At 39.9% G+C, this 23,605-nt stretch overlaps 3 protein-coding genes across 8 annotated transcripts in view; 2 read left to right on the forward strand and 1 right to left on the reverse strand.

The window, feature by feature from the left end:
- The window catches only part of oxr1a (oxidation resistance 1a), a 192,402-nt gene extending 190,385 nt beyond the window's left edge, over window positions 1-2,017 (forward strand). For 4 of the 5 annotated variants that reach the window (XM_034127427.1, XM_034127426.1, XM_034127428.1 and 1 more), the window contains one exon: window positions 148-427. In XM_034127427.1, the coding sequence (XP_033983318.1) occupies window positions 148-283 (136 nt within the window). In that variant the 3' untranslated portion in view covers window positions 284-427. Of the gene's footprint in view, window positions 1-147 lie in introns of all 5 variants that reach the window. The other variant, XM_034127425.1, reaches the window with a different exon arrangement.
- Window positions 2,018-6,391: 4,374 nt separating this feature from the next.
- On the reverse strand, window positions 6,392-14,212 carry sqlea (squalene epoxidase a). The gene is made up of 11 exons (XM_034127206.1): window positions 13,749-14,212; window positions 12,720-12,981; window positions 11,238-11,415; window positions 10,418-10,514; window positions 10,188-10,301; window positions 9,189-9,360; window positions 8,693-8,788; window positions 7,717-7,859; window positions 7,392-7,488; window positions 7,129-7,216; window positions 6,392-6,728 (listed from the first exon to the last, which is right to left on the reverse strand). The coding sequence occupies exons 1-11, from the start codon at window positions 14,025-14,027 to the stop codon at window positions 6,536-6,538; spliced, it is 1,719 nt and encodes a 572-aa protein (XP_033983097.1). The 5' UTR covers window positions 14,028-14,212; the 3' UTR covers window positions 6,392-6,535.
- A 79-nt stretch (window positions 14,213-14,291) lies between these two features.
- LOC117480052 (trichohyalin-like) lies at window positions 14,292-22,012 on the forward strand. 2 transcript variants are annotated; one of them, XM_034127207.1, is made up of 15 exons: window positions 14,292-14,354; window positions 15,467-15,539; window positions 16,320-16,430; window positions 16,527-16,685; window positions 16,823-16,946; window positions 17,747-17,797; window positions 17,978-18,052; window positions 18,178-18,234; window positions 18,325-18,384; window positions 18,473-18,537; window positions 18,681-18,729; window positions 19,019-19,080; window positions 19,227-19,287; window positions 20,320-20,354; window positions 20,475-22,012. In XM_034127207.1, exons 2-15 carry the CDS (start codon window positions 15,469-15,471, stop codon window positions 20,641-20,643), a joined length of 1,149 nt encoding a protein of 382 aa, XP_033983098.1. In that variant the 5' UTR covers window positions 14,292-14,354; window positions 15,467-15,468; the 3' UTR covers window positions 20,644-22,012. The 2 variants fall into 2 exon arrangements, with proteins under 2 accessions (XP_033983098.1, XP_033983099.1); XM_034127208.1 differs by lacking the exon at window positions 16,320-16,430.
- The last annotated feature ends 1,593 nt before the right edge of the window (window positions 22,013-23,605 follow it).

Consider the following 23,605-nt stretch of genomic DNA (forward strand, 5'->3'; position numbering starts at 1 on the left):
ACCAGATTATTATTTTTCTCACCTCCCTCTTAGTGTGTATAAAAATGATTTTCATTGCATAAAAGTGTGTATTTGTCATGAAATATGCCTTAAAGACTGTAGCCTCCTGGATGATGACCTCCAGCTAAGCCCTGTCTCTCTCCCCAGCGGCGAGTTCGGCCTGTGGCTGGACGGAGACCTGTACCACGGCAGGAGCCACTCCTGTAAAACATTTGGGAACCCCATGCTGTCGAAGAAGGAGGATTTCTATGTTCAGGACATAGAGATCTGGGCTTTTGAATAACAGTGCACCACAGGGAGAAAAAAAACAAGTCCTGCAACAGGGCAAAGCGAGGAGCCCCTCCTCCTTTAGAACAATGGCCCCCAACCTGACTGCACATCACCGGGCTCCGCAGGAGGCCAGCTGCCAGATGCTTGTTGTGCGTTACTACTGCAGTTATTACGGAGCTTCTTTTTCTTTGTGAAAAATGACCTTTGTGTGTATCTTGTTACAGCCTTGTGCGGCGTCTTTGCAGAGTAGGGGGAGTGTGTGAGTGAGGGAGAGGAGAGAGCCTTTAGGAGCATTAGAACTCCTCTCCACCTGAAGGTGTTGGCGTTTGGACCGGGAAAAGGACCGCCCTACTCCAGATCGTGTGTCCGTCACAGAACCTCAAGGAGCCCCCTGACCCCCCCCCCCCACCCCTAGAACTTTTGTCAGTAGGATGTTACTCACTGTGCTGTCTCCACGGACAGAGACCCAGGTAGGCAGACAGAAGCTGAACACATTCCATTACTCCTGGTGATGGTAGTGTCGCATTTAAATAAAAAATTAAAACTCATCAGCAGCAGGATATGATGACACTTAGCTCAGAGAGGATTTGCTGTGTAAGGGGGGGTGTTAGTCTTTTTTCCAGTACAGTTTTGGGTTGTCTTCTGAGGCTCAACTATAGAGTATTGTGTATTGTAGTCCTCCTGTCGTTCACTGTCATCGCACACCATCTGAAGCACATAGCTATACTCAGATCACCCCTCGTTGTGCTGTTCTGTTCAGTGGGTGTACGTGTGAGTCCAGCTAACGGCTGTACTGTTCGTAGACGGTAACGTATTGCAATAGATTTGTGGAATATGCAAAATAACTGTCCTGTGACCTCAAGTACCCGCGGGGTGGGGGGGGGGAGGCACGGCACTTTAGCCGCGGCCCGTCGCTCTTTCACGAGAGAAACCTGTAGAGATTTGACGTCTTGATACACGATCGCTTTTCCGGGGGGGGGGGGGGGTGTCATTTGAAAAGCCTGCGACGTGGTTAACTGTTTTACATGCATATATGACAATTATATATTGGTATATATGATTATATAGGGATTTATATAATCATATATATTTTGCTGTTAAGTGTGACAGTGATCTACTTGTGCTGATATTTCAGCTGTTACAATATTATGTATATTACCCTGTAAATTAATGTTCAAATAGTAGTTTTGTTCCTATATATATATATATATATATTTATATATATATATATATAAATACATAATGCTATATAAATATATATATATATATAATAAAGTGTGGATTGGTGGGTTGCTTCTAGCACTTTAATCAGGTGTAAAGCGTCAGGCCAGGTTCCTATATTCTCTTAGCAGTAGCTGTACAGTACTTTTTTTGTTTAGATCATTAAGATGTTAACTGTTAGTAGAAGCTTGCTGCTACCAATATCAATAAGGGTATGCCCTAACGCTCTGTGTGTCTAATGAGGAGGATTACTCTGAGGCAGGAAGGGGGGGTGGAAGGTTGGTTCTCTGCTGTTGGCTGTCAGGTCGGTGGGTGGAGGTAGGTATGCAGGCAGGGTGAGGGGGGGTGTGTACAGGACGTATCCCTCCGCCGAGGAGCCTTCTCCCCCCTTCCTGGTCTTCCACACCAGTATTTGTGTCCTTGTGGAGTCACAAAGAATAAAATGGATAATTATTCCGATTATTTCACCAGATTACAATGTATCAGTGATGTATAAATAACAATAAAGCTGAATTAATTGTTGTAACCTGGGATACGACTGAATCTGTGATGTTTCTTTTTTTAGTTTAATATATCTGCTTTTTTTACACTTCTTAACTCCTCGAAGGATAGTTGTGTGCTCTTTTGTATTCACATTCTTAAGTGTTCATTGGAAACACATTTGTACACAATCCCCAAAACAAATAAAAAAACATCAATATATTTGCTATGTAAAAGTAAAGCTGCTCAGAATTGGTAGGAGTTTCCCGCTGCTACTCTGTAGGTTGGATTTTATTTCACTCTCACCCGATACACTGCTTACACATCTTTTTCATTACTAAACTGCTCAGGTGCTTTGAATGTAAGCAAGATGACACTCAGTGAAACGGTTCATGTTTAAGAAGAAAACTAATGGGTTGTGAGATGTAATGTGAGAGACAGACATTGACTAGCCAAACATTTATTAAAATATGTTATGGTTATGTTTTACTTTCATGCTGCAGTTTTTAAATCCAAATCTATTAAACGTTTGTATTTTACATACATCCTACAACATGTGTGTGTAAAATGATCTGTTTCAGCTGTCAGCTTTATCAATCACTGATCCTGGTTTAAAGTGTACATTCAGCAGTCAGAGATAAAAACCTGTACCTTTGGCCAGTTCTCTCTTGAACCCAGAAGACCACACCACTATATGTACTCCAGTTAAATAACAGGAAACGTACAGAGCCTTGCTGCGGTCGTTAAAGGTGGGGTATGTCATTTTGGAGAAACCAGCTCGAGTGCGCTAGAATTTGAAAATACACAACCGGAAAAAATCTGCCACTTCCTTACAGAGCCCCTCCTCCAACACACACGAACGCGCACATGACCAATGAGGGCACGAGATAAGTTTGTGCACAGATGGAAGGCTGACAGGCAGGTAGGCCATCCAGTTATTTTAGCCGGGCGGCTAAAATGATTGGTCGTGCTTTTTACACCTACTACGGCTTCCACAGATTACATTTTTTTATGCATTTATTGTCAAAGCATTTCATATATTCATTGCTATCGGGATGTTAAGAGCATTCCATGGAATATAACAAAAAGTGTTTCTGAAATAAATTACATACCCCACCTTTAAGTGTATCTAACGATAATCAGATTCTACTGAAGAATAAAACCGTGCAAACTCATGAACATGGTTCACCACGTCTTCGTAAGTATAAACACCTCTTCTATAGAGGGGCTAAGTATATTAATCTCTGGTAAAACTACAGGTTGCATAATGCCCCTTTCACACCAACGCAACTCCGGTTCAAGCTCCGTGCTAGAGCTTTTCTGGTTCAGAACCGGTTCTTCGGTTTAGCGCCGGCTCTTTTCACACCGCTCAGAGCCCGACTGGTGCTGCCGCTGCTGCGTCATGACGTCACAGTTTACGTCGCTGAGTTTCTCCCCAACGCCGGAGCTCACCTCACAATAACAACGGGCCGGGGACTGCGTTGCTTTTAATCATACGAAGCCAGATTAAATTAAATAACGACTTCTCCAACCTTATACTTTTCTCCAGAGTGCCGTGGTTCATTGTTTATTAATGTGTTTCAGCGGCATTTACCGACCGCTGCAGTGCTGGCCGGCTGCTCTTCCACGAGTGTATTCTCCCGTTAGCTCCGGGTTAGCTCACACGGCTCTAAAGTATTCACTGTCTGACTGTCACACAAGCAGCTGATACATATCCCCAGTTCCCCTTAAGTGAATGTGTGTCAGTCTGAATTGACGCTGTTTGGTGTCAGTCTGAATTGACGCTGTTTGGCATCACAACGCTGTTATGAAAGTTTCTCTGGTATAACATGGGTGATGTTAGCATAGCAACCGAAGCTAAACTGACTACTTGCTAAGCAGTTTTCTACAGGCACTTTTTACCGACGTATTTTTCATTATGATTCTACTTGTGATAGTCGGACATGACAACCTGTGCAGCCCATGTATTGATTCCATCCGATAGCTGCTATAATAACAAACAAAACGTCTGCCTGCTCTCCACAATGATCAATAACAGCGAACGGATGGTCAAAGTAAGGTACAAATAAACAGAATCACACGAAGCCTGGTTAGTGTTGCCTGACTTTATAAAGCGTGTTTTTTTTAACAAGTGTGTGGTTGCGTTCTAGTCACTTTGCTCAGCACTACTGCTTGTTACAACTTTTATTTGCCGTACTCGCCTTAACTGTTAGCTCAGGTTAATCTCGCCCCCCTCCGACGTAAGCGTGACGTATGCGGTTCTTGCTTCTAGACGGACAACTTTTTGGTGCTCGAAACGAACCGGATTCCGGAGCTATGACGCTGCTCCGCTGCGGTGTGAACAGGAAAACCCGGTGCTTTTCAAGCACCAGCACCGAACCGGCCCTGAAACACCGTTGGTGTGAAAGGGGTATAAGAGGTCTTTATGAAGTCTAATGCAGCTGAAGTCACAGGCGTTCTACTTTTGTAAGATGTATGTATCCTTTACTCGATCACTGGTTAAATACTACACTGAAGATGTTTCAGCAGCAGTGTTTCCATTGTGCTTTAATGAAACAAACACAGAAATAAAGAGCTGCACCATGAGTTTAGTACTAAACTATTTCTGAAACTCTTGCAATCTCAACAGTTCAGCAGTCCAACTGATATCAGCAGGACCGTCATGCTGACAGAAATCCTTCAGCTGTGACTGAGCGCCATCTGGTGGACGTTTAGTGTAGTGAACTGAATTTAAATTACAAACTAGTATCAAATCATAATGAATGCATCAACTCAAATAACTGTGAAATCACACAAATTATCCAAAGAAGTGTTCTGTTATAAAAAAGTAAAAAAGTGAGTGTTGTCTATCATGTTTTATTTAACAGCCCATCAAGCCCAACACAGGCACAGGTAAACACACAGAGCAGGTGTTGAAGGAGTCTGTCCGCCCAGGAGGAACGTCTCCTGGGCATCATCCGCTGACTCGGTCCTGATGTGAGCGACTTCCATTCCAGGTCCTCGTCAAATTCAAACTTCCCCGCAGGCATGCTGCGTCAGCTCTTCACTGACATCCAGCGAGACTAAAATAGTGCCGGGATCATTCTTTGAGTTCTGGGATTATGGTTTCGTCAGCTGCACTGTCAGCACATTTCATAGTTTGGGAATCAAAATGAGTTACAAAAAGTCCCTTATATAAAGAGCAACAGCATCAGGAAGGCAGGAAGTGATTATCACAGTAAGAATGTGTGATTTGAACAAATATATAACAGATATTTTCATCAACAAAACAGGGCTTAAAATGTACTGGATTTTTGAATTAACTATAAAAAGATAATTCAGAAAGCGTGTTTTATAATAAGTGCTTCTGATTATTAATGATGTATTTGTGTTATAAATGATCATCATTACACAAGGATTCACATGTATAGTGCAGCCCTAATTAGCTCAGCAGGAAAACTGGCTCTATCGCAAAATCAATATGCAATTCAGATGCCATGTTTAACATAGTGGTTCTGTTGTAGAATAATCCCAGTGTTAAATATTCAGTGTAATTCAGGCTGTGAGATAACACACTGTACTGTCATTTTCAGCATATAGGGCAAACTGTGGGTGGGCACAAACAGGACTACACTGAGGCAATGTTGAACAATATGTCCAAATTGAAGTAGGACATTGAGGAGATGAAATCTGCAGTAAGGCAAGGGCATATTGTAGAAGCACAGTTAGAAAGTCCCTTTTGTCAGCCATCTCTGTGAAGACTGAGGGTGTTTCTCAATCGCGAGTACGCTTGCTTGGTAGAACATGTCTGCCGAGCATCTTGCTTCAGAAGCGAGTCAAGAATACTTCCTGGCATTTGGAAAACAAAGAGTGGAACAGGCGAGCAAGTGTGCAGGTGTGCGTCATATGATAGGCCCCGCCTTACATCTTCCGCCACAGATTTTGGAAATTGGTCCGTGCGCAAAGCATTGTGGGGATTTTAAGACCGCAGAGTCTACTCATGTGCAGCCTCGATATTTCTCCAAACGGAGTACGCCGGGCTCGGTAGATTTCCAAGTATGCTGGAGATTGGAACAGTATTTCGGCGGCACTCGATGACGTAGTATGCTTGAAATAGTGGCTCTGCAGCAGCTTTACTCGCGATTGAGAAACACCCTGAGGGTGTTTCTCAATCGCGAGTACGCTTGCTTGGTAGCACATGTCTGCCGAGCATCTTGCTTCAGAAGCGAGTCAAGAATACTTCCTGGCATTCGGAAAACGAAGAGTGGAACAGGCGAGCAAGTGTGCAGGTGTGCGTCATATGATAGGCCCTGCCTTACATCTTCCGCCACAGATTTGGGGAAATTGGTCCGTGCGCAAAGCATTGTGGGGATTTTAAGACCGCGGAGTCTACTCATGTGCAGCCTCGATATTTCTCCAAACGGAGTACGCCGGGCTCGGTAGATTTCCAAGTATGCTGGAGATTGGAACAGTACTTCGGCGGCACTCGATGACGTAGTATGCTTGAAATAGTGGCTCTGAAGCAGCTTTACTCGCGATTGAGAAACACTCAGAGTGTGGTGTCTGTGTGAGGACGCACAGCTGCTCAGTACACCAGGTACTTGAGTTCAGAGTAGATGAGAGGAAACATGACGGTGCAGGCTCGGTACAGGATGGCTCCGCTCTTGAATATAGCTCGAGGTTTGGTGCTCCACGGCTCTGTCTTGAAGTTGAAGTAGATTGCGTACATCGCCACGGCGAAGAAGTGTCCAAGAAGGTTCATGGGTTTAGGTGTCAACCTGTTAAAAAAAATCACGATGTCATTAAGTATCTTGTACTTTTCATGAATTTAAAAGGACAGTTTGGGAAATACACTTGCCCGAGAGAGAAGGATAAATGTATCTGCTGCAAACTACGTAGCTTAGCACAAATAGTTAGCTTTTACTGCTAATGTGCTGATAGGTGGAATTTGGCCATTGTCAAGCAACTGTTGTTTGCATTGGTAATGCTTCTAAGCTAGTTTTCCCTGGTTTTATATTTTGACTACAGACATTAGTGGTCAATCTTCTCATCTAACTCTCAGCAATCAAGCAAAGCAAAAAGCTTTTTTCAATTCACTTCCCCAAGGCTTTCCATCCCACCATATTAAGAGACATTCTGTCCATCCAGTTATTGTGGAAGACATTTCTCAATGCTTACACAGAAAGGAATCCGATAGGCCCGTTAATGCACTCTCCACCAAGCTTGAAGTAGTGGAAGCAGGCTCTTCTCAGCTCATGAAGAGATTCTGTGTTACACAAAAGAGGAACACGGACACAATGAGAATCAAAATGGAAATAAATATTATTTGAATGTATTGCATATTATGCCTTTGTACCTATCCACTTCAAGAATAATCATTTCTGATCCCCTGTCATTTTGTTTCAGTGTGCAGTTAGATGCGGAGGCAGGCAGAGACTCACCGTTTGTGGCTGCAAACAGCTCATACAGGGCCTGGGCCAACACATTCACCACGAAAGAATGTGATGACTTGCGTTCCCAGTGGAATGTTTTTTTTGCCTATTGAGGAAAGAAAAGAAAGCAGTGTAATAATGCACAGTGGTCTGCAGTCGCTCCCCTACACCACAGGGAATAACAGCACAGGGCAAAGTGATGCAGTGAGCCTCTAAATATAGCTGGCTGTCACACAGCTACACAAGCCCTTGGTTTTTATGATGGCATAGATGGTACATTAGGGAACAGTGAGTGTTTGGCATGATAATGATCAGGACTGGTCTCTGTGTTCACCTGCAGCATTGCCTTGTCGTCATACAGATCTGGGATGTTGCCGAGCAGACTCCTCCAGATGCGAACGTCGTTAAGAGCAACGCTCATCCCCCCCCCCGTCAGAGGGTGCCTCATGTTGTAAGCGTCGCCCAGGAGAAGAACGCCTGCAAACCAAAGACTGCTGTTTGTCATTGTTGTCTTTTTACTCCCTTCAGCATATTGTAATTAAAAACTCTTCCAATTAGTGCCAAACACAGTGAACAGGAGCATGTCTCTGTGTGGCTATATTTAAGATGTTCTGACAGTTCAAACCTTTTGAGAGTGTTTCAATGTGTCATCTCTCATTACACCAATAAAGACCACTGATGTTAAAACTCCCCTTTTGCACATATTAACAGTCTAATTGAAAGGAACAGTCCGACATGTCTCATGTGCGCTACAAGCTAATGTAGGCTGTAAAGTGTATATCAAAAACGTTATAGGTGCAGTATTAATCACCTTTCTACTTTTTTAATATTATTATAAAATGTTAATGTTATAAATTGTTATCTTGCTCTTTTTGTAGGATTAAATTAAAATTCCTTAAGATAGAGGCAGGTTGGTTCTTCCCATTCTTAAAGCTAAGCTAACTAGCTGCTACTTATAGCTTCATATTTGCAGTACAGATATGAGAATTGAATTGATCTTCTCATCTAACTTGAAGAAAGAAGTAATATTCCAGTTAATACAAGTATTTCTAAAGTATCAGGTAAAGTACAAAAGATATCAAAACAAAGTACTGATAAGAGCTCAAAGAACTTTGAAAGAGCATGCATTTACAGGGTCATTGCAGATGAGTGGACAACCAGGAATCTGTATCTGTTTCATCAGACAGTTATGACCAAAGCCATGCACTACTTTCCCTGAGTTTCCTCATAATGTTCCCAAGCTGAAACAGTTCAATAGATTCCTCTTTCAGCCATATCTAACAACATGGCAGTGAATAGCTGTTCAGTACCTGGCTTGTTGACAGGAGAGGGAGGCAGGAAGCTGGCAGGCATGGACCTGAGGCGGTCGTTCTGTAGTGCCACCATGAAAGGCTCCTTTAAGTGCTCTGAGGGAGAGAGAGAGAGCAGGCGTCCATCACTCAGCTGGCTCCGTGGATTAAAACCCAGACATGCACGCTGGGCACATGCACAAAAAGCCTTTTTCCTTCGTTTTTTATGTTTCAGTGAGCCTGACTCCACCATTTCAGCTGGACCTCTGTCAAGGTTACCAGATGCTTTGATATGGAGGCTTTGATATTTCAGCTGAATAGCAGGAGCACACTATGAATGTCAAAGTGTAGCTTCCAACAGCACATACAGAGGCTGGATATATTCCTACCCACCACCATGTCTGGCATTATTCCAAATCATTCATCACGTTACAGGGGTTCTTACTCAGGACAAAGGTCGTTTTTCATTCGAAATGATTACACAGGAATAAAACCTCCGAGGCCTTTTGTGTTTTACCTGGCAGCTGAGGGTATATGTTCTCAGCCATGTACTCTGAGAGGTTGCGGGGCATCTCCCCCCTGATGTCCACCAGCACCCTGGTGTCTGAGGAGGAGATCTGGTAGACCAGCACCGGGCTCGGGTTGGCCAGCACCAGCTCAGCATGGTGGGCTTTAAACTGGGGACAGTCCTGAGGAGAAAAAAACATTTCAACATAACGTTTTAATCAAGAGCTAAGAGACATTTCATTTCATTTGAGATGGGGCTCTTTAAATTAGTAGAAATTAATTTGTAAGATCTGCACAGATTTTATTATATTACATTTTAAAGAGGCCATATAAGGCTTTCGGGGTTTTCCCTTTCCTGTAGTGTTTTCTTTAGGATTGTGTGCATGTAAATGGTCTGCAAAGGCTAAAATCCCTGTGTTCCCTCCAGAGGGAGTTTCTCTCCCACACACTCCCTGCCTGAAACGCCTTCATTGGACTCCTTTGTTTACTTGCATAACCTAATGACATCACAAAGTAGCACTTGGGCTTCTAATGTCTACTCTAGAGCTCCAACACATTGTAGTGAAAGGCTAGGGGGCGGGACATCTCTAATTGGTTGACCAATCACAACAGAGCCGGCCAGCTAACCAATCAGAGCAGACTGGGCTCTGGTTTCAGACAGAGGGTGAAAAGAGGTGCTGCAGCACAGGCAGTATGAGAACAATAAAGAGCTTTTTGAAACGTTAAAGCGTGTAAACATGTCACAGGAGAGACAATAAATACCAATAAGAACCTGAAAAATAGCAGAATAGGGCCCCTTTAAATGGAATGTATCTTTCAAATGCTATTAAGTATTTATAGTCAAATCAGAACAATATGGTTTGCACATTTTATTATCATTATCGATTCATCTGCACTTTACTTTCTCAATGAATTGATGAATACATTTGTAATAAAATAACTGAATATATTGAAAAACAACAACAAAATGAAGGACATTTCAGGTTGCAGCATCTCTGGCTGGTCTCACCTTCATAAGACATCCCACAAAGTGAGAGGAGGTTTGAGCTTTCGCAGCGACCAGACTCTTTCTGAATTTGGAGAAGCAGCCATCGGCCACCACAGTCAGTCCTGCGTGGATCTCCTACAGGACACATAATCACACTGTCATCACACACACTCTGTAAACCATACAGTATTTCTTTCCACTGGGGGGGGGGGGGGGGGGGGGGGGGTGATTGTAAAGTCTCCTCTTCTCACCTTGATGTCTCCGGTTTCTTTATCTCTGAACTGGACTCCAGTTACACAGCCGTCCTCTTCCAGCAGAGTGGTCACGGTGCCTTCTAACATTGTCACACTGGGGGGCGCAATAGGGCAGTTAGAGACGTTAAGGCATGGGTAACATGGGGAGAAATGCTACTGGAACGAAAAAAATGCATATTTATGGACAAAATAGTCCATTGTGATTGTACAGCAAGAGCTAAAGCAAGCACTGATATTTGCATGAATAGACCTTTATATAAAAATACATCTGAAATAATTATATTAAAATACATGAGATTAAAATTCCTAAAATTACATCTCATTAGGACTGAGTGTTATTAGGTCAATTTTGTCCATTCATAGAATAACTCATTCATCTGGAAAATGTATAAAAAGGAACCCTAACCCTAACCCCTAACCCCTAACCCTAACCCTAACACTAACCTAACCCAAAGGTAAGGGATAGAAATACCCCACGGATGAACTTGTCATGTAGACACTTGACTTTTTTTCTTAAAGATTTAAATGTTGACCTAAAGTCAAAACAATTTGACAGAAATAAAAAAATCTAAACTCACAGTCCACATATTAAATTCCTCCAGAGTTAAGAGGATGATCAAAAGTGAGGTTGAAAGCTCTAGAAAAAGCAGATCAGTTGATCCTGAGTTTGTTGAACTTATTATGTAGCTTCACTTTATAAAACTGAAAAAATTGCTGCATGTGAACAATGAATTATACGTCTGTTTCTTCCAACTCACTGCTGTCAGAAACAATATCCTACTAACAGCCTGTGTAAAAGTTTTAAGACCCTACTCACTTTGGCTGGGCCATGGCGCTCCTCCTCAGGCCCATGATGAAGCGGCCATGATGGAAGGCTCGTCCACAGTGGATGCTGTCCTTCCCCTGGGGGTAGGGGATCTCCACCTCTGTGCTGCTCTCCATGTCGTGGATCACATAGCCGTTGATCTGGTGGGCGTCCAGACCCTCCACCGAGCCTGGGGGAAACACACACAACAAGTCAGTGTTACATGCAGTGTGTGATTCAGTGAATACATGATGGTTTACTGAATGGGCCAAACTGAACAGGCACAGATCCAGGGGCCAAAAATGTCACGGGGCCCCTGACCTTTACCTGTGAAATGTCACTAACAGAGACACGCACCAAGAAGAGACTCAAAATGAAACATGAGAGAGGTGGTGGGGGCCTTTTGCATGTCTGTAATCGAGGGAACATGTCTCAATCAGCATGGCTGCACCATTCCATCAAATGGAAACACTATATGTTATATTTCAATTCAACTCACACGTTTTGAAATAAATCCATCCGACACATTTGGTGCATTTAGACAGTTTGAGATGTCTAATATCATTTAATCTAAAAGTCTGTACCAACAGGTAAATGGGATAATTGAAAATAATATGTTATGCTATGATTGAGGGTGGGTCTTTTTAGAGGTATATTGCATGACTATAACAGAAACAATAACGAATAAATACAGTAAAAAGGGGATATTATCATAGTGTTAAAGTCTTTTTTAAATAACAGTAGAGTATAATTTAGTCCTTAGACACTTTTATTGGTTTACAGTTAACATTAAATATTCAAACCATTTGATTACAAATATCAGCCTAGTTCCAGAAATGTGTTTTGAATGTGAGGTTTTGAGGAACTCTTTATTTTTCTGAAATATCAGAAAGGCACTTTTGATTAAGTAAAATCGAAACTGTCTATTACATACCTATATGCTCATAAAACTGTACTGATCACAAAGTATGAAATGTACGCTGCATGTAGATACTCTAAATAGAAGCAGGTGAGAATTAGTAACCACTAATACTTCGTTTTAAATTGTAACTATTTCACGACAACATTTCATATTTAGGACTGAACACAGCAATCAGAGTAAAAGTGTTCATCTGATCTGCTTTATCCAGACTGTGGGGGAAATGTGTCTGGCAGCAGTGGCACCATAACCAAACACACTCACCGTCACCACATTCTGATTCAGACATGCCTCACTCTGATTGGTTCACAGAAATATGTGACCTCACCTTTTCCAGCTGAGCCAGGCCCACTTCACACCAGTGAGAAGAGCACATATAAAACTCAAAACACAGAAACCTCTCATGTGAAATAAACTTTAAATAGTATAACTGATAGTGCATGTAGTTCTAGTAAGTGAAAGCTAGTGAACGTGTTTTTAGGGCCTTTTACCTAGGAACTAAAGTAATTATTCAAAGGGGTTCCTGCTCATTTGTACATCAGAGTGTATTTGCAGGTGATTGACAGTCCACTGACCCTCGAGGCCCAGCTCTCTGAGGGCCCTCAATCCTCCGGGCTGCAGCAGCTCCCCCACTATCCTGTCCGGCTCCTTCAGGTCCCTCTCCACCACCGTCACCCTCCGTCCGTCCTTGGCTAAGACGGCTGCCATAGCTGAGCCCAGGACCCCGGCACCGACTATCACCACATCTGGCTCCGGGGCCCCTGAGGAGCCACTCTCTGAGGCACTCTGTGACGCAGAGGACGCTTCTGCTTCTACTCTTCTCCTTGTTCTGCGGCTCTGGAAACAATGGAGGGGATTTATTACACACTGAGTAAAGTCCAAACTGAACTGGACTGTAAGGCAAACAGTGGGACATGCTACATTGTGTATACTTCTTAAAATAACCAGAAATGAATCAAGTACTCAGATCCTTTATTAAAGTAAAAGTAGAAATACTATGGTCTTAAAATCCTAAATGTACAAATAATGTAATAAAAATACTTTCAGTTTATATTACTACAGAACATTATGTTATTCGGTTTTTTCTACCAACAAATACATGTAAAAGCATTTCATCTTGTGTTTTGTCATAAGGGAGCTAAACAGAAATACATTGTGAAATACTGGGTTTATTATTACAAAAGCAATGTGTCATAGGATATAAGCATATCATGTGTTATATGTACAGTATAAAGTATCTAGTAAATATGAGTGTTAACTAAATAAATTAGAGTAAAAAGTATAACATTTGCCTCTGAGGTTCAGTGGAGTAGAAGTATAAAGTAGCATAAGATGGAAAACGTGAGTAATATTGTGTTTAAAATTGCATGTAACTAGCTATGTCTCTATAATTTCAGTTACAGTATTTGGATATACAAAAATACATAAACCCTTTAGACTTTAGTTCAGTAATGCTTCATATAACAACAACAACACATAGGATACAATATATTGCTCAGTGATAAATACAAATAAGTATAACAAATGACTTCAGTGAAATGGAAAGCTGTCTTTGTCTTCCTTTGTTGACATGATAAGGCTAATATCCACATAAGTTTTCTTACCTTTTTTAAGTTGTTTTCTGCTTTCTCGCTGCTCTGTGTTGAAGTTTGAGGGACTACATGGTTGATAAGAGGCACACAGGACAGCAGTCTCAGAGGGAAATGCAACACCTGAGAGACTCTGAGTGTGTGGCTGTGGAAATACCTGACATACGCCAGCAGCAGCCCGACGGCCAGGAACAGAGCTGCCGCCATCACGAGATCTTTGTGAGCGTAAGATAACACTGTGTTGGATTTCTTGTAAAGGTACGTGAGGCTGGCTATTCCCAGGAAGGTCCACATCTTTAAGGATTTTTAAAAAAGCAGTATAGAAAAGAAAATTAGGCGGGGGAAGAACTCCTGAGAAACAGGTTTGAGAATCAGGTTTTGTTTAGGCAGACAGAATTGTCCCATGCATTAATAATAATCCTTCATGTTGTTTCTCAGGGTGCCCACAAAAAACGTCGGCAAACCCCAAATAAAAAGATACCTTTGTAACTTGCTGGCAGACAGACGGAGGGATGCTGCTGAATATTTTATGATAATGAGAAACACGCACGACTTCGGATTGGGTGGTTTCACATCCCGCCTGTTCCATAACTCAGCCCGCAAATCAGGAGCGACGACACGGTGAGCAGAGCTCGCGCTATCTGCCTATTGGACAGCTGCGCCGGCCCTGGTCCTCCCACTGGCCTGTGATTGGACAGCTGGCTGGCAGGATGGTAGTATGATGTGATGTCAGTTGTAAGGTGCCACTGTTTCTTTTAGCTTACATCAGAGCTTACATACAGAGGACCTACTCCAAAGATCGTTTATATTTGACAAATCACTCTGCTGATAAACTGCTATTTTCCTTCTCCATCCAGATATCTTATGACAACACCAGTTGTACACTGAGACAAAAAGGCAATATGTATCCCAGTTACAACACAACATCTTTAAAATATACATGTTACATTGTTTGTGAGCGTAAGGTTGTGTGCAACTAAAGAGTATTCGGTTTTGGTACAAGAAGAAAGTGTTTATGTGTAAATTAACGAATACATGCATCCAAAATGTATATGGATATAAACAACACAATTAACAAATCTCTTGCCAACTTCGAAATGACCAATTATTAAGAAAAACATGTAATAAAATGTAATGCAAATGGAATAAAGGGTTAGGTTATTACCCCTACATAATTAAGATTGGCTATAGAGGGGTACATCATTAGCATGTTCAAACATACTTTAGGAATGAATAAGAAAAAAACACACACAATTAGTTATGAATTAATTAAGAATGTAGGCCAAATTCCAAAATTATTAATAGTTACCAACTGACACAAAATACACAATGAACATGCCTGAATGTCCCGATGGAATAATTAAGTATTGACTTTAATATGCAGCAATGGTATTTCCTTACTCTTTTTATTCATTCATTAATATTTAATTAAACCTTTGACACTGATTTTTAAATTGGTTGACATTATAATTTTCCAAATGAATAAATTATTCATATTTCAGTGACAATGTGAACTTCATTGTAAAAAACTGCTCATGTTTGTAGTTTATAACAACAGTTTTTTAAGTTTGTCGTCGTTTGAAATAAACTGTACATTAATAACCAAAAACTGAAAGAGATGCGCGTCATTTTGCTCATGTGAAATGAAAATGAAACGTTGTACTTTATGTATATCTTATGTTTACATGTTTACTTTTTAATCTTCATTATGCTTTGTGGTTATTGTTTAAAAGGCATGTACACAACAGACCAGGGGAGGGACGGAGCTGGCACCACTCTCCACCTACAGTACATGGTGCAACATATGTGAGCATAAGACAGTCTCTCTATATTTGCCCTTCACATCCATATGTATTGCAGAGGTATTCTTCATATCCATTTTATTGCACTTTATAAAAGATACATTTAGCAACAACATTTTCATTTTACAAAGGTGGATGAGTTTTGTAAATGCCAAGACTGGCCTCAACGAGATGATGTTGCACATGGATGTTTGACTCTTTGGCTTTCAAAAATGTGTGCAGTTCAACCTTCATACCCAGAAAATATCTGGATGTATGCATATATGGGATTAAATAAATAGATACCACTGAAGCTATTTTCAATGCGGATTGCCGTTACAAACCAATTGTAAGGCTCCAGATTCCTAAATCACAAGTCTGTAACTGATTCACAGAAGGTCCTAACATGCTAAAAACTAAAAGACTCATTGATGGATGTAAATGTTCAAGGTAGCACTGAATATGCTGTGTATTTGTATTCCCAGAGGAAACTGCTATTCAGTGGGCCTCATAATCAGGAAGTTAACTTGGTAGCTAGAAAACGTATATTGCTGTACTCTATAAGCAGGGAAACTACTCGTGTTGGATTGGAGAGGGGAACATTCTGGGAACATTCTGTGTTCCATTCTATGGTTCTACATTCTCCATGGACTACAGAATCCTTGCTTTGTGAGGTCATAGAATGTGGAATCTTTAGCAGACAGACTGTAGCTCAGAGGAGAAACACTTCAGTTAGTAAGCTGATCAGGTAGGTAACACAACAACTTAACCAGGGCAACATGTCTGACAATTGTGAAAATATTAGAGACTCTTCAGAGGAGGACAGCGACCAGATGCAGGGAGTGCACTTTATCAATCTGGAAGAGATCATGGACATATCTGAAGAGCAACAACAAAGGGAGGAGCAAGAGTTTGAGTATGTGTCTTAAGGCAACATTTGTATTGTCTGTTAAGTCTTGTTTGGCAATATGCCATAAAGACACCTGTTCATATAAAAACTTTCTTTCTATAGTGAACGAGAAGAAGTCAAGGGAAGAATAATGGAGTTGGAAAAGGCCTACAAACAGAAGAGAGAGGTCTTTGAGCAGCGGCTTCAGCTTGGACAGGAGCTGGAGGCAGAGATGAACAAGATAGCAGCTGAAAACAAAGACTTCACCACCACAGAGAAAGAGTATGACCCCTAACTAACTACACTTTACTATTTCCTGTATGGCCAACATGGCTAAGGAGTCTGCTTGGCTCTAAAATCCTAAAATAAAAAAAGTGAGTCTCATACCCATAACTACATGTGGTTGGTTGTGTGTTCAGGTACCAACAGAAGGCGGAAAGCAGAAGAAAACTGAGAGAGAGGGATGATGTTGAAACTCAGGAGAGACACCAGATCATGTCGGAGGAGGAAAGCAGTACGCGGAGAAGCTATATGAAGGAGGTGGTAAGTACATGCTAACAGTTATTTTCCCGTTCATACATTATGATTGCCTTCCTGTCTTTAATGCAGTAATGGAAATGATAGTAGAGTGTCAAAATAACAGGTTAAGTACCAAGTCAGTGCCAAAATTCAGAAAACAAGACAGTACAGGTTTTTCAACTGAACAGCAGTTACTATGGGACTATTTCCTAATATTGCTACATTTAAAACTACCAATCTTCAGATGTGGGAAGTAACTAAGTACATTTACTTTAAGTATATTTTGATACTAATACTTTTGTACTTGGGTAACATTTTGAATGAAGGACTTTTACTTGTAACACAGTATTCCTGCACGCTTATACTTCTACTTTTACTTAAGTACAAGATCTGAGTACTTCTCCCACCTCTGCAAATCTGTGTTGAAATCTGCAGGAGGACAGTGAGGTTAGCTGTTAACAAATGTAAACAGGCCTGCTTTGATAAATAACAAAGATGAATTATGATGAGTTTACATTTTGTACGGAATTTTGGTATTAAGTGAAGTTAAACAATCATGATGTCTGGTATTGTGAAATCCATGGCTGGAGGTAAACAAATGGCACTGAGTGGTTACAATTTCATTTTGGCCAGCGGGGCCATATTAAACAGCAAAGAGTTTCCGATATATGTATTTTAACACACAACTCGAGGTTAAAAGCAAACAAGACTTTAAAATGATGGCAGTGTGGCTGTCTCAAAACCAAATCTTACCAGTTTGAAACGTCCCCCTAATCTGGTGTTATTTACTGCATTGCTTCAATTATTTATTTTTGTTTGTGCAGGAGGATGAAACTCGGTGGCTGAGGAAGCAAAAGGAGGAGAAGACTGCTGAGGTATGACACTGACTCTGACATAATACTATCTACTAATCTATGTGTGTCTTTTTCACAATTTTACAGCTAAACATTGATATTTGAAAGCACTTAGAAGCATTTAATGTTAGAATAGATGTCGCATTATTTTCTGCCATCCTCTTTGAATACCACTCTCACTCTGAGCTGCTTGTATTTCAGCTGGAACAACTTTCACAAGGAAATAATGATAAGGAGCAAATACAAAAGCTGAGAGAAGCTGAGCAGGAATCAAAGGTAAAACTTTTTTTTACTTAATGAAATGCAACAATACAATATTCTACCACAGCTTCCTCTTTCAATAATATATATCCATTCAGTTTTGTTATAATATCATATTGAATCTGGTTTGATGTGTTTAGCCCAAACTTGAGCAGGTTCAGGAAGAACTACAAAGAAAAGATGCAGAGGTGGACACGGTATGAAAACCTTTTTTAAATCTTCAAAATATCCTCTTGTGAAGTGTCTCTCACGTGCTTTAACATCCGAGTTGTCTTTGTGTCTGACAGATATCCTGGACCTTGATTCAAAATAATAACCAGATCGGGGAGAGATTAAGCACCATAGAGGTAGGTACGATGTATGATGTGTGTGTGTTAAATGGGCTATATGAATGAATATGACTGAAACCTATCAACATTTCATCTTTTTCTGCAGGATCTCAGGCGGGAACAGCAAGAACTTCAAGAAAAACTGAAACAGAGACAGCAGAAGCAGATTTTGTAATTACTAATAATTTAGTCTGAGTGTAGTTCATTTTATGGGTTGATATTAATGTTGACCATCTTGAAGCCAAGCTAACAATGAGCAGATGTTTGTGTAAAGTTTTCTGTTTTCTCACACCTTCCTGTCTTTGGTTTGATAGAGCTGCAGAGAAGGCACCATCAACAAAAAGACATTGGTCTTCAGCTTCGGTAAATATAATATCCAATCACTGATATGAAACAAATTTATTTATTTTACCAATGCCACCAGTTATTTTGTAAAGTATTATTTGCTGCTAAAGACCCACCCCTTCTCATTGGATTTCAATTTGAGAAGCCCGTTTTTTATTGTTCTATTTTATTCTTATTTGTTTTTACAAATGAAGAAGTAAATAAGAGTAACATTTGGTATTTTGACCCTAATAAGCCCTTTGGTAAATTGTTTTAAATGGCTATATACTGATATGCCGACTTTCTTACATTTCATCTTTTTCTGCAGGATCTGTTCTATCAGGAACAGCGAGAACTTCAAGAGAAACTGAACAAGTTGAAGCCGATATTGTAATTATTAATGTCCCAGTCTGAATGTATTTAATTTCATGGGTTTATATTCATCTTGACCATCTTGTAGCCGGGCTAACGACAATGAGAAGATGTTTGTGTGAAGTATTTTGTTTTCTCACATGTGCCTGTTTTTGGTTTGATAGATCTGCACAGAAGGCCTCATCAACATCAACAGTAAGACTGAAACATGGGTCATCAGCTATGGTAAATATAATATCCAATCATTGCTATGAAACACATATAATCATGCTAGGAGTGACATCAAACATGTAACAGCTTCATTTTACCAGCTATACTTCCATAAGTTCCACATTTTGGTTAATACGCATATTTGCTTTCTTAAAAACAACTCTTTCAAAGGAGAAATACATTTCCAAATCACCTCAGGGTAGTCGCTAAAGTGTCAGAGTAAGGCCTCAACTTTACATTTTTACTTAATTATAAAATGTGATTTGAGGCTCTAGTAAGCTACACTACTGGTGAATCGTTTCAAAGATGGAAAGTAAATGATGCTAATAGTTTAGCTTAGCTTCTTGCTAACAGAAAAGTCGTGGCTGCTCCACTGCGGTTAGCCTACCGCTCAGGCAAACTGCTACACTATTCCAGAAGTGGAGATTAAATGTTTCTAATACGCTTAATGTGTTGCTGACTAAGCTATTCAAAATATGTAGAGAAATTATGCCAATGGTTTAGCCTTTTGCTAACCTTAGCGGCAGCTGTGAACCTTTGGCCAACTTAACTTGCTTTCCAGTGTTAGCTAACATATTGAGATAAGTTGTCTGTGTCAACCTAAGCCTCACTTTCTTACAGAGAGTTATGTAATAGTTATATGAAATAAATATGTAGATGGAGCTGGAGCTGGACGCTGCTTAGCTTAGCATAAAGACTACAGCCAAAGTCTTGGTGCCACCAGACTTGGTTGACCAGAAAAACAATAGACTTGTGTTTGGAGTTTTCTACTGCCAAGAAAATTCGTTCGGATTAAACATTTGAGATGAAAGTTGGGAGAAAACTTGATGTTAGAGGTGATGATAGGCAGATTTTATTACCTATAAACGGAGAGAAGATTGTCGTTTCCTTGGAAGGCTTTAAATCTACCTGACAGACATAGAAATAATCTTTTATCTAAATCTAATAAGTGTACGAGCAAAATTCCCAAAATGTCACAATACTCCTTTAAGTTTTATTTGTAATAGAACATATCATATATACTGATGCTTTCTGTTGTGATTGTAGGATGTGAAAGATGAGAGGCACCCAAAGAAATCCAAGTAAGCAACTTTTCCATCACACAACACACTAAAACATGTGAACATAAAAGAAACCAACTTATCAAAAACAAAAACATTTCCTATCCTGTACTAATTTTTGTGTTATGTGTTTGTGTTTAGATGGCAGATATGCATCCTATACATTACCTTTTGTATCCTCCTTCCTGTTCAAATCATTGCCTCCATGGCGCCTGACTGCAACCTTCCAGCCGATGACTGCAACCTTTATAATGTAGTTTACGACCTGTTAGATTCCTACTGTCCAGATCATGGATTACCCCTTTACTAATACTAAGAAAGCAGTGGTGAAAGAAGTATTTATATTTTATACCTAAGTAGAAGTTTTAATACCTTAGTGTAATGTAGTGTTAATGTTGTCTTATAAATATAGTGTAGTAAAGTATAATATTTGCCTGTAAAATGTAATAGAAATATAAAGTAGCATAAAATGAAAATAATTAATCAAGTACAAGAACAGTATTTCATTAAATGTAATCAGTTCAATTCCACCACTGCTAGACATTTAACCGCGACAAACCACAAGCTAACAATATGAGACTGAGAGGACTCACTGCACCTGTCCGCCCAGGAAGGGGTTCCTCACTTGTGGTCCTTCCCAAGGTTTCTTCCATTTGTGGGAGTTTTCCTATGCCCTCTTGAGGAGGATGTCATTAAAAAAATTCAGCATCACTATACAAAATGTAGGTGGACTTAAACAGATTCAAAATGTTGCCGGATGCGCTGTGATTGGCTTGTGGGGGATGAGGCGAGTCTGATTGGTTAGCTGTGGGAGCGATACACCCATGCTTATTGAATGAAAGAGCGAGTGAGTGAGACAGGGGAATCGATAGGCATAATCTTTAGAAAAAACAGGCCTACTTGCGGAGTAGCCTATTCACATATAGCTTTGTTTTATTTATTTGCTTATCTTACTTTTTACACTGCTGCTAATTTTAGCACTTATGTATTTCAGAAAAAATTGGATATGGCTAACTTACATACATTTTTTCAACTGCTGGTCAGTATCTACATGTTGGCATTTAAATCTGTTTAACAAACATTCACAGTGTAGGTTGGAAAAAGTATGGGAACCCCTAGAGTGAATGTTAAATGGGTGTGTTCAATAAAGACATTAAATATTATAAATGCTTGTGTATTATCAGCTTAAGCACAGTTAGTTGCTAGTCTATACTTGTATCAGATCACATTTAATGACCAATTCATGCATCAAACCAGGACATTCCAAAGGGTTCACATACTTGTTCTTGGCACAGTGTATGTGTATATTCTAATTATCCCTTCGTGAACTCCTGTATGTACTACCCTATGTTTAGCTAATATTATTATTATGTTGCTGCTATGACACCTGAATCCCATTAACAGGATTATTGAAGGTTCATTTTATCCTATCATGTACTAGAAAGCTTTGTGAATTAGGCCCCTGTACATCCTTCAAAGATAATAATAATACATTTGATTTATATAGCGCTTTTCCTAGTGCTCAAAGCGATCCACAAGCAAGTAAAGAAGAACATTTTAACAAAGCTAAAAAGTGCTAAGCTAGGTGGAATAAGGGCGAGGGGTTAGTGGATTAGGAGTTGAAGGCAAGAATGAAAAGGTGAGTTTTGAGGGATTGTTTGAATGATGTGAGAGTGTTGGCAGATCTGACGTGGCTGGGGAGAGAGTTCCAGAGTGGGGTGGGGGGGGCGGGTGGGCTGCTGCGAAGGCAAAGATGTGTTTAGATTTGATAATCTGTTTTAAATTGGTATATTTTTCAAATAAAACAATAAATTATAAAGTTTATACTTTTTTTCAAATTTGTTATACTGTATGCAAGCTATTAATGCCCATGAGACCCCATTAAAAGAGGTGGGGCCCTCAATGCAACTAAAGTGCGGTCATTATAGTGAAGATCTACACGAGCTGTGTCTGCAACAACCACTGCTGTAATGTTTGATTGTGATATACTGTTTAAGTCTTATTTGTCGTCATACTTAAAATATTTTGTTTTTTATATATATAATATATATATACAGTTTATACTCAGGCGAGGGTCATTTTATGTTGTTTGACATATGAGCAGGGTAGTGTAAGATAATCATGTTCACTCATCAACTGCATTGTGAAAATGTGTTTTATTTCATAGTAAACATCAGCTTAATGAAACTAGCCTTTCAGTGAATAAAGTACCAGATAATATGTCAAAAGCACTACAATTACATACTGATACACAGATCCCTAAAATATTATATCGAAGTCTGTTAGTCTGTCAAGGATCCTTTATTTGACCTCTCTACTTGCAGTGTTCAGCATCTATTTTTGTTATTCTTTTGTGAAAAATCTACAAATTAAAAAGGTCTTTACCTTTACATCACTGTGTTTAAGGCCACAGAAGACATAGAAGAGTGGTGCTTTTATTATATGTAGTGATTGAAGATGGATTCATATTTTTCCTGCTTCCCCGAAGTTACTTTCGGTTCACCGTTCTGCTTGATGAAGTCCTGAGAAAACAAATGACATAACATTATACTAAATGTGAGACCATCATCTATTTCTTAGTCAATTTTTACACTGGTTTATTACGGTGGCAAAAATCACACTGAAAAGCTCTGGAGCAAACAATCCAGGGATTGGCTGAAAGCAGTGTTCACAAATACTGCTGGTTATAGTTTGAAGAAGGTTGACATTTTAAAATAAAACACAGAAGGCTGACTTTGAGCCACTCTTTTAGACAAGTACAATTAACATATTAGTATCAATTCTTTCTCATCCTTCTAAATATCATTCAGACTCAGTGGCGAGCCGTCAGGGCCCTCTAGGCCCTCTGTGAGGGCCTAAGATATTCCAAAAAATAATATTTAAAAACATTAAAAAAATATATATTTTTTTTAAATATATATTTTTTTAATATTATTTTTGTTATATTTTTCATTAGTTTTACCGAAAAAAAACTTGATTTAATAAAATAACATTTCCAAAGAAATAAATCCTTCGAATCTGCCTGTTCAGTCTCTGTTTGAATGTCAGTTACTAGCAGGCCTCTCTGCGATTCACAGAGGGCCCGCTATAGTAACTGAACGAGAGAGTAATGTCAAATGACAGTACAATTGACCAATCATATCTTCCCTCTAAATGGGTGGGTTTATTATCGCGGACTTTATGACAAGTTCCACCGCTGTGAAACTTTTCTTGTTTCCATAGCAACAACAACTTCCTGTCAACAGCGTGAACTCGACTTCAAAATAAAAGCA

This window comes from Trematomus bernacchii, unplaced genomic scaffold, assembly GCF_902827165.1.
Source record: "Trematomus bernacchii unplaced genomic scaffold, fTreBer1.1, whole genome shotgun sequence".
Taxonomy (NCBI): Eukaryota; Metazoa; Chordata; class Actinopteri; order Perciformes; family Nototheniidae; genus Trematomus; species Trematomus bernacchii.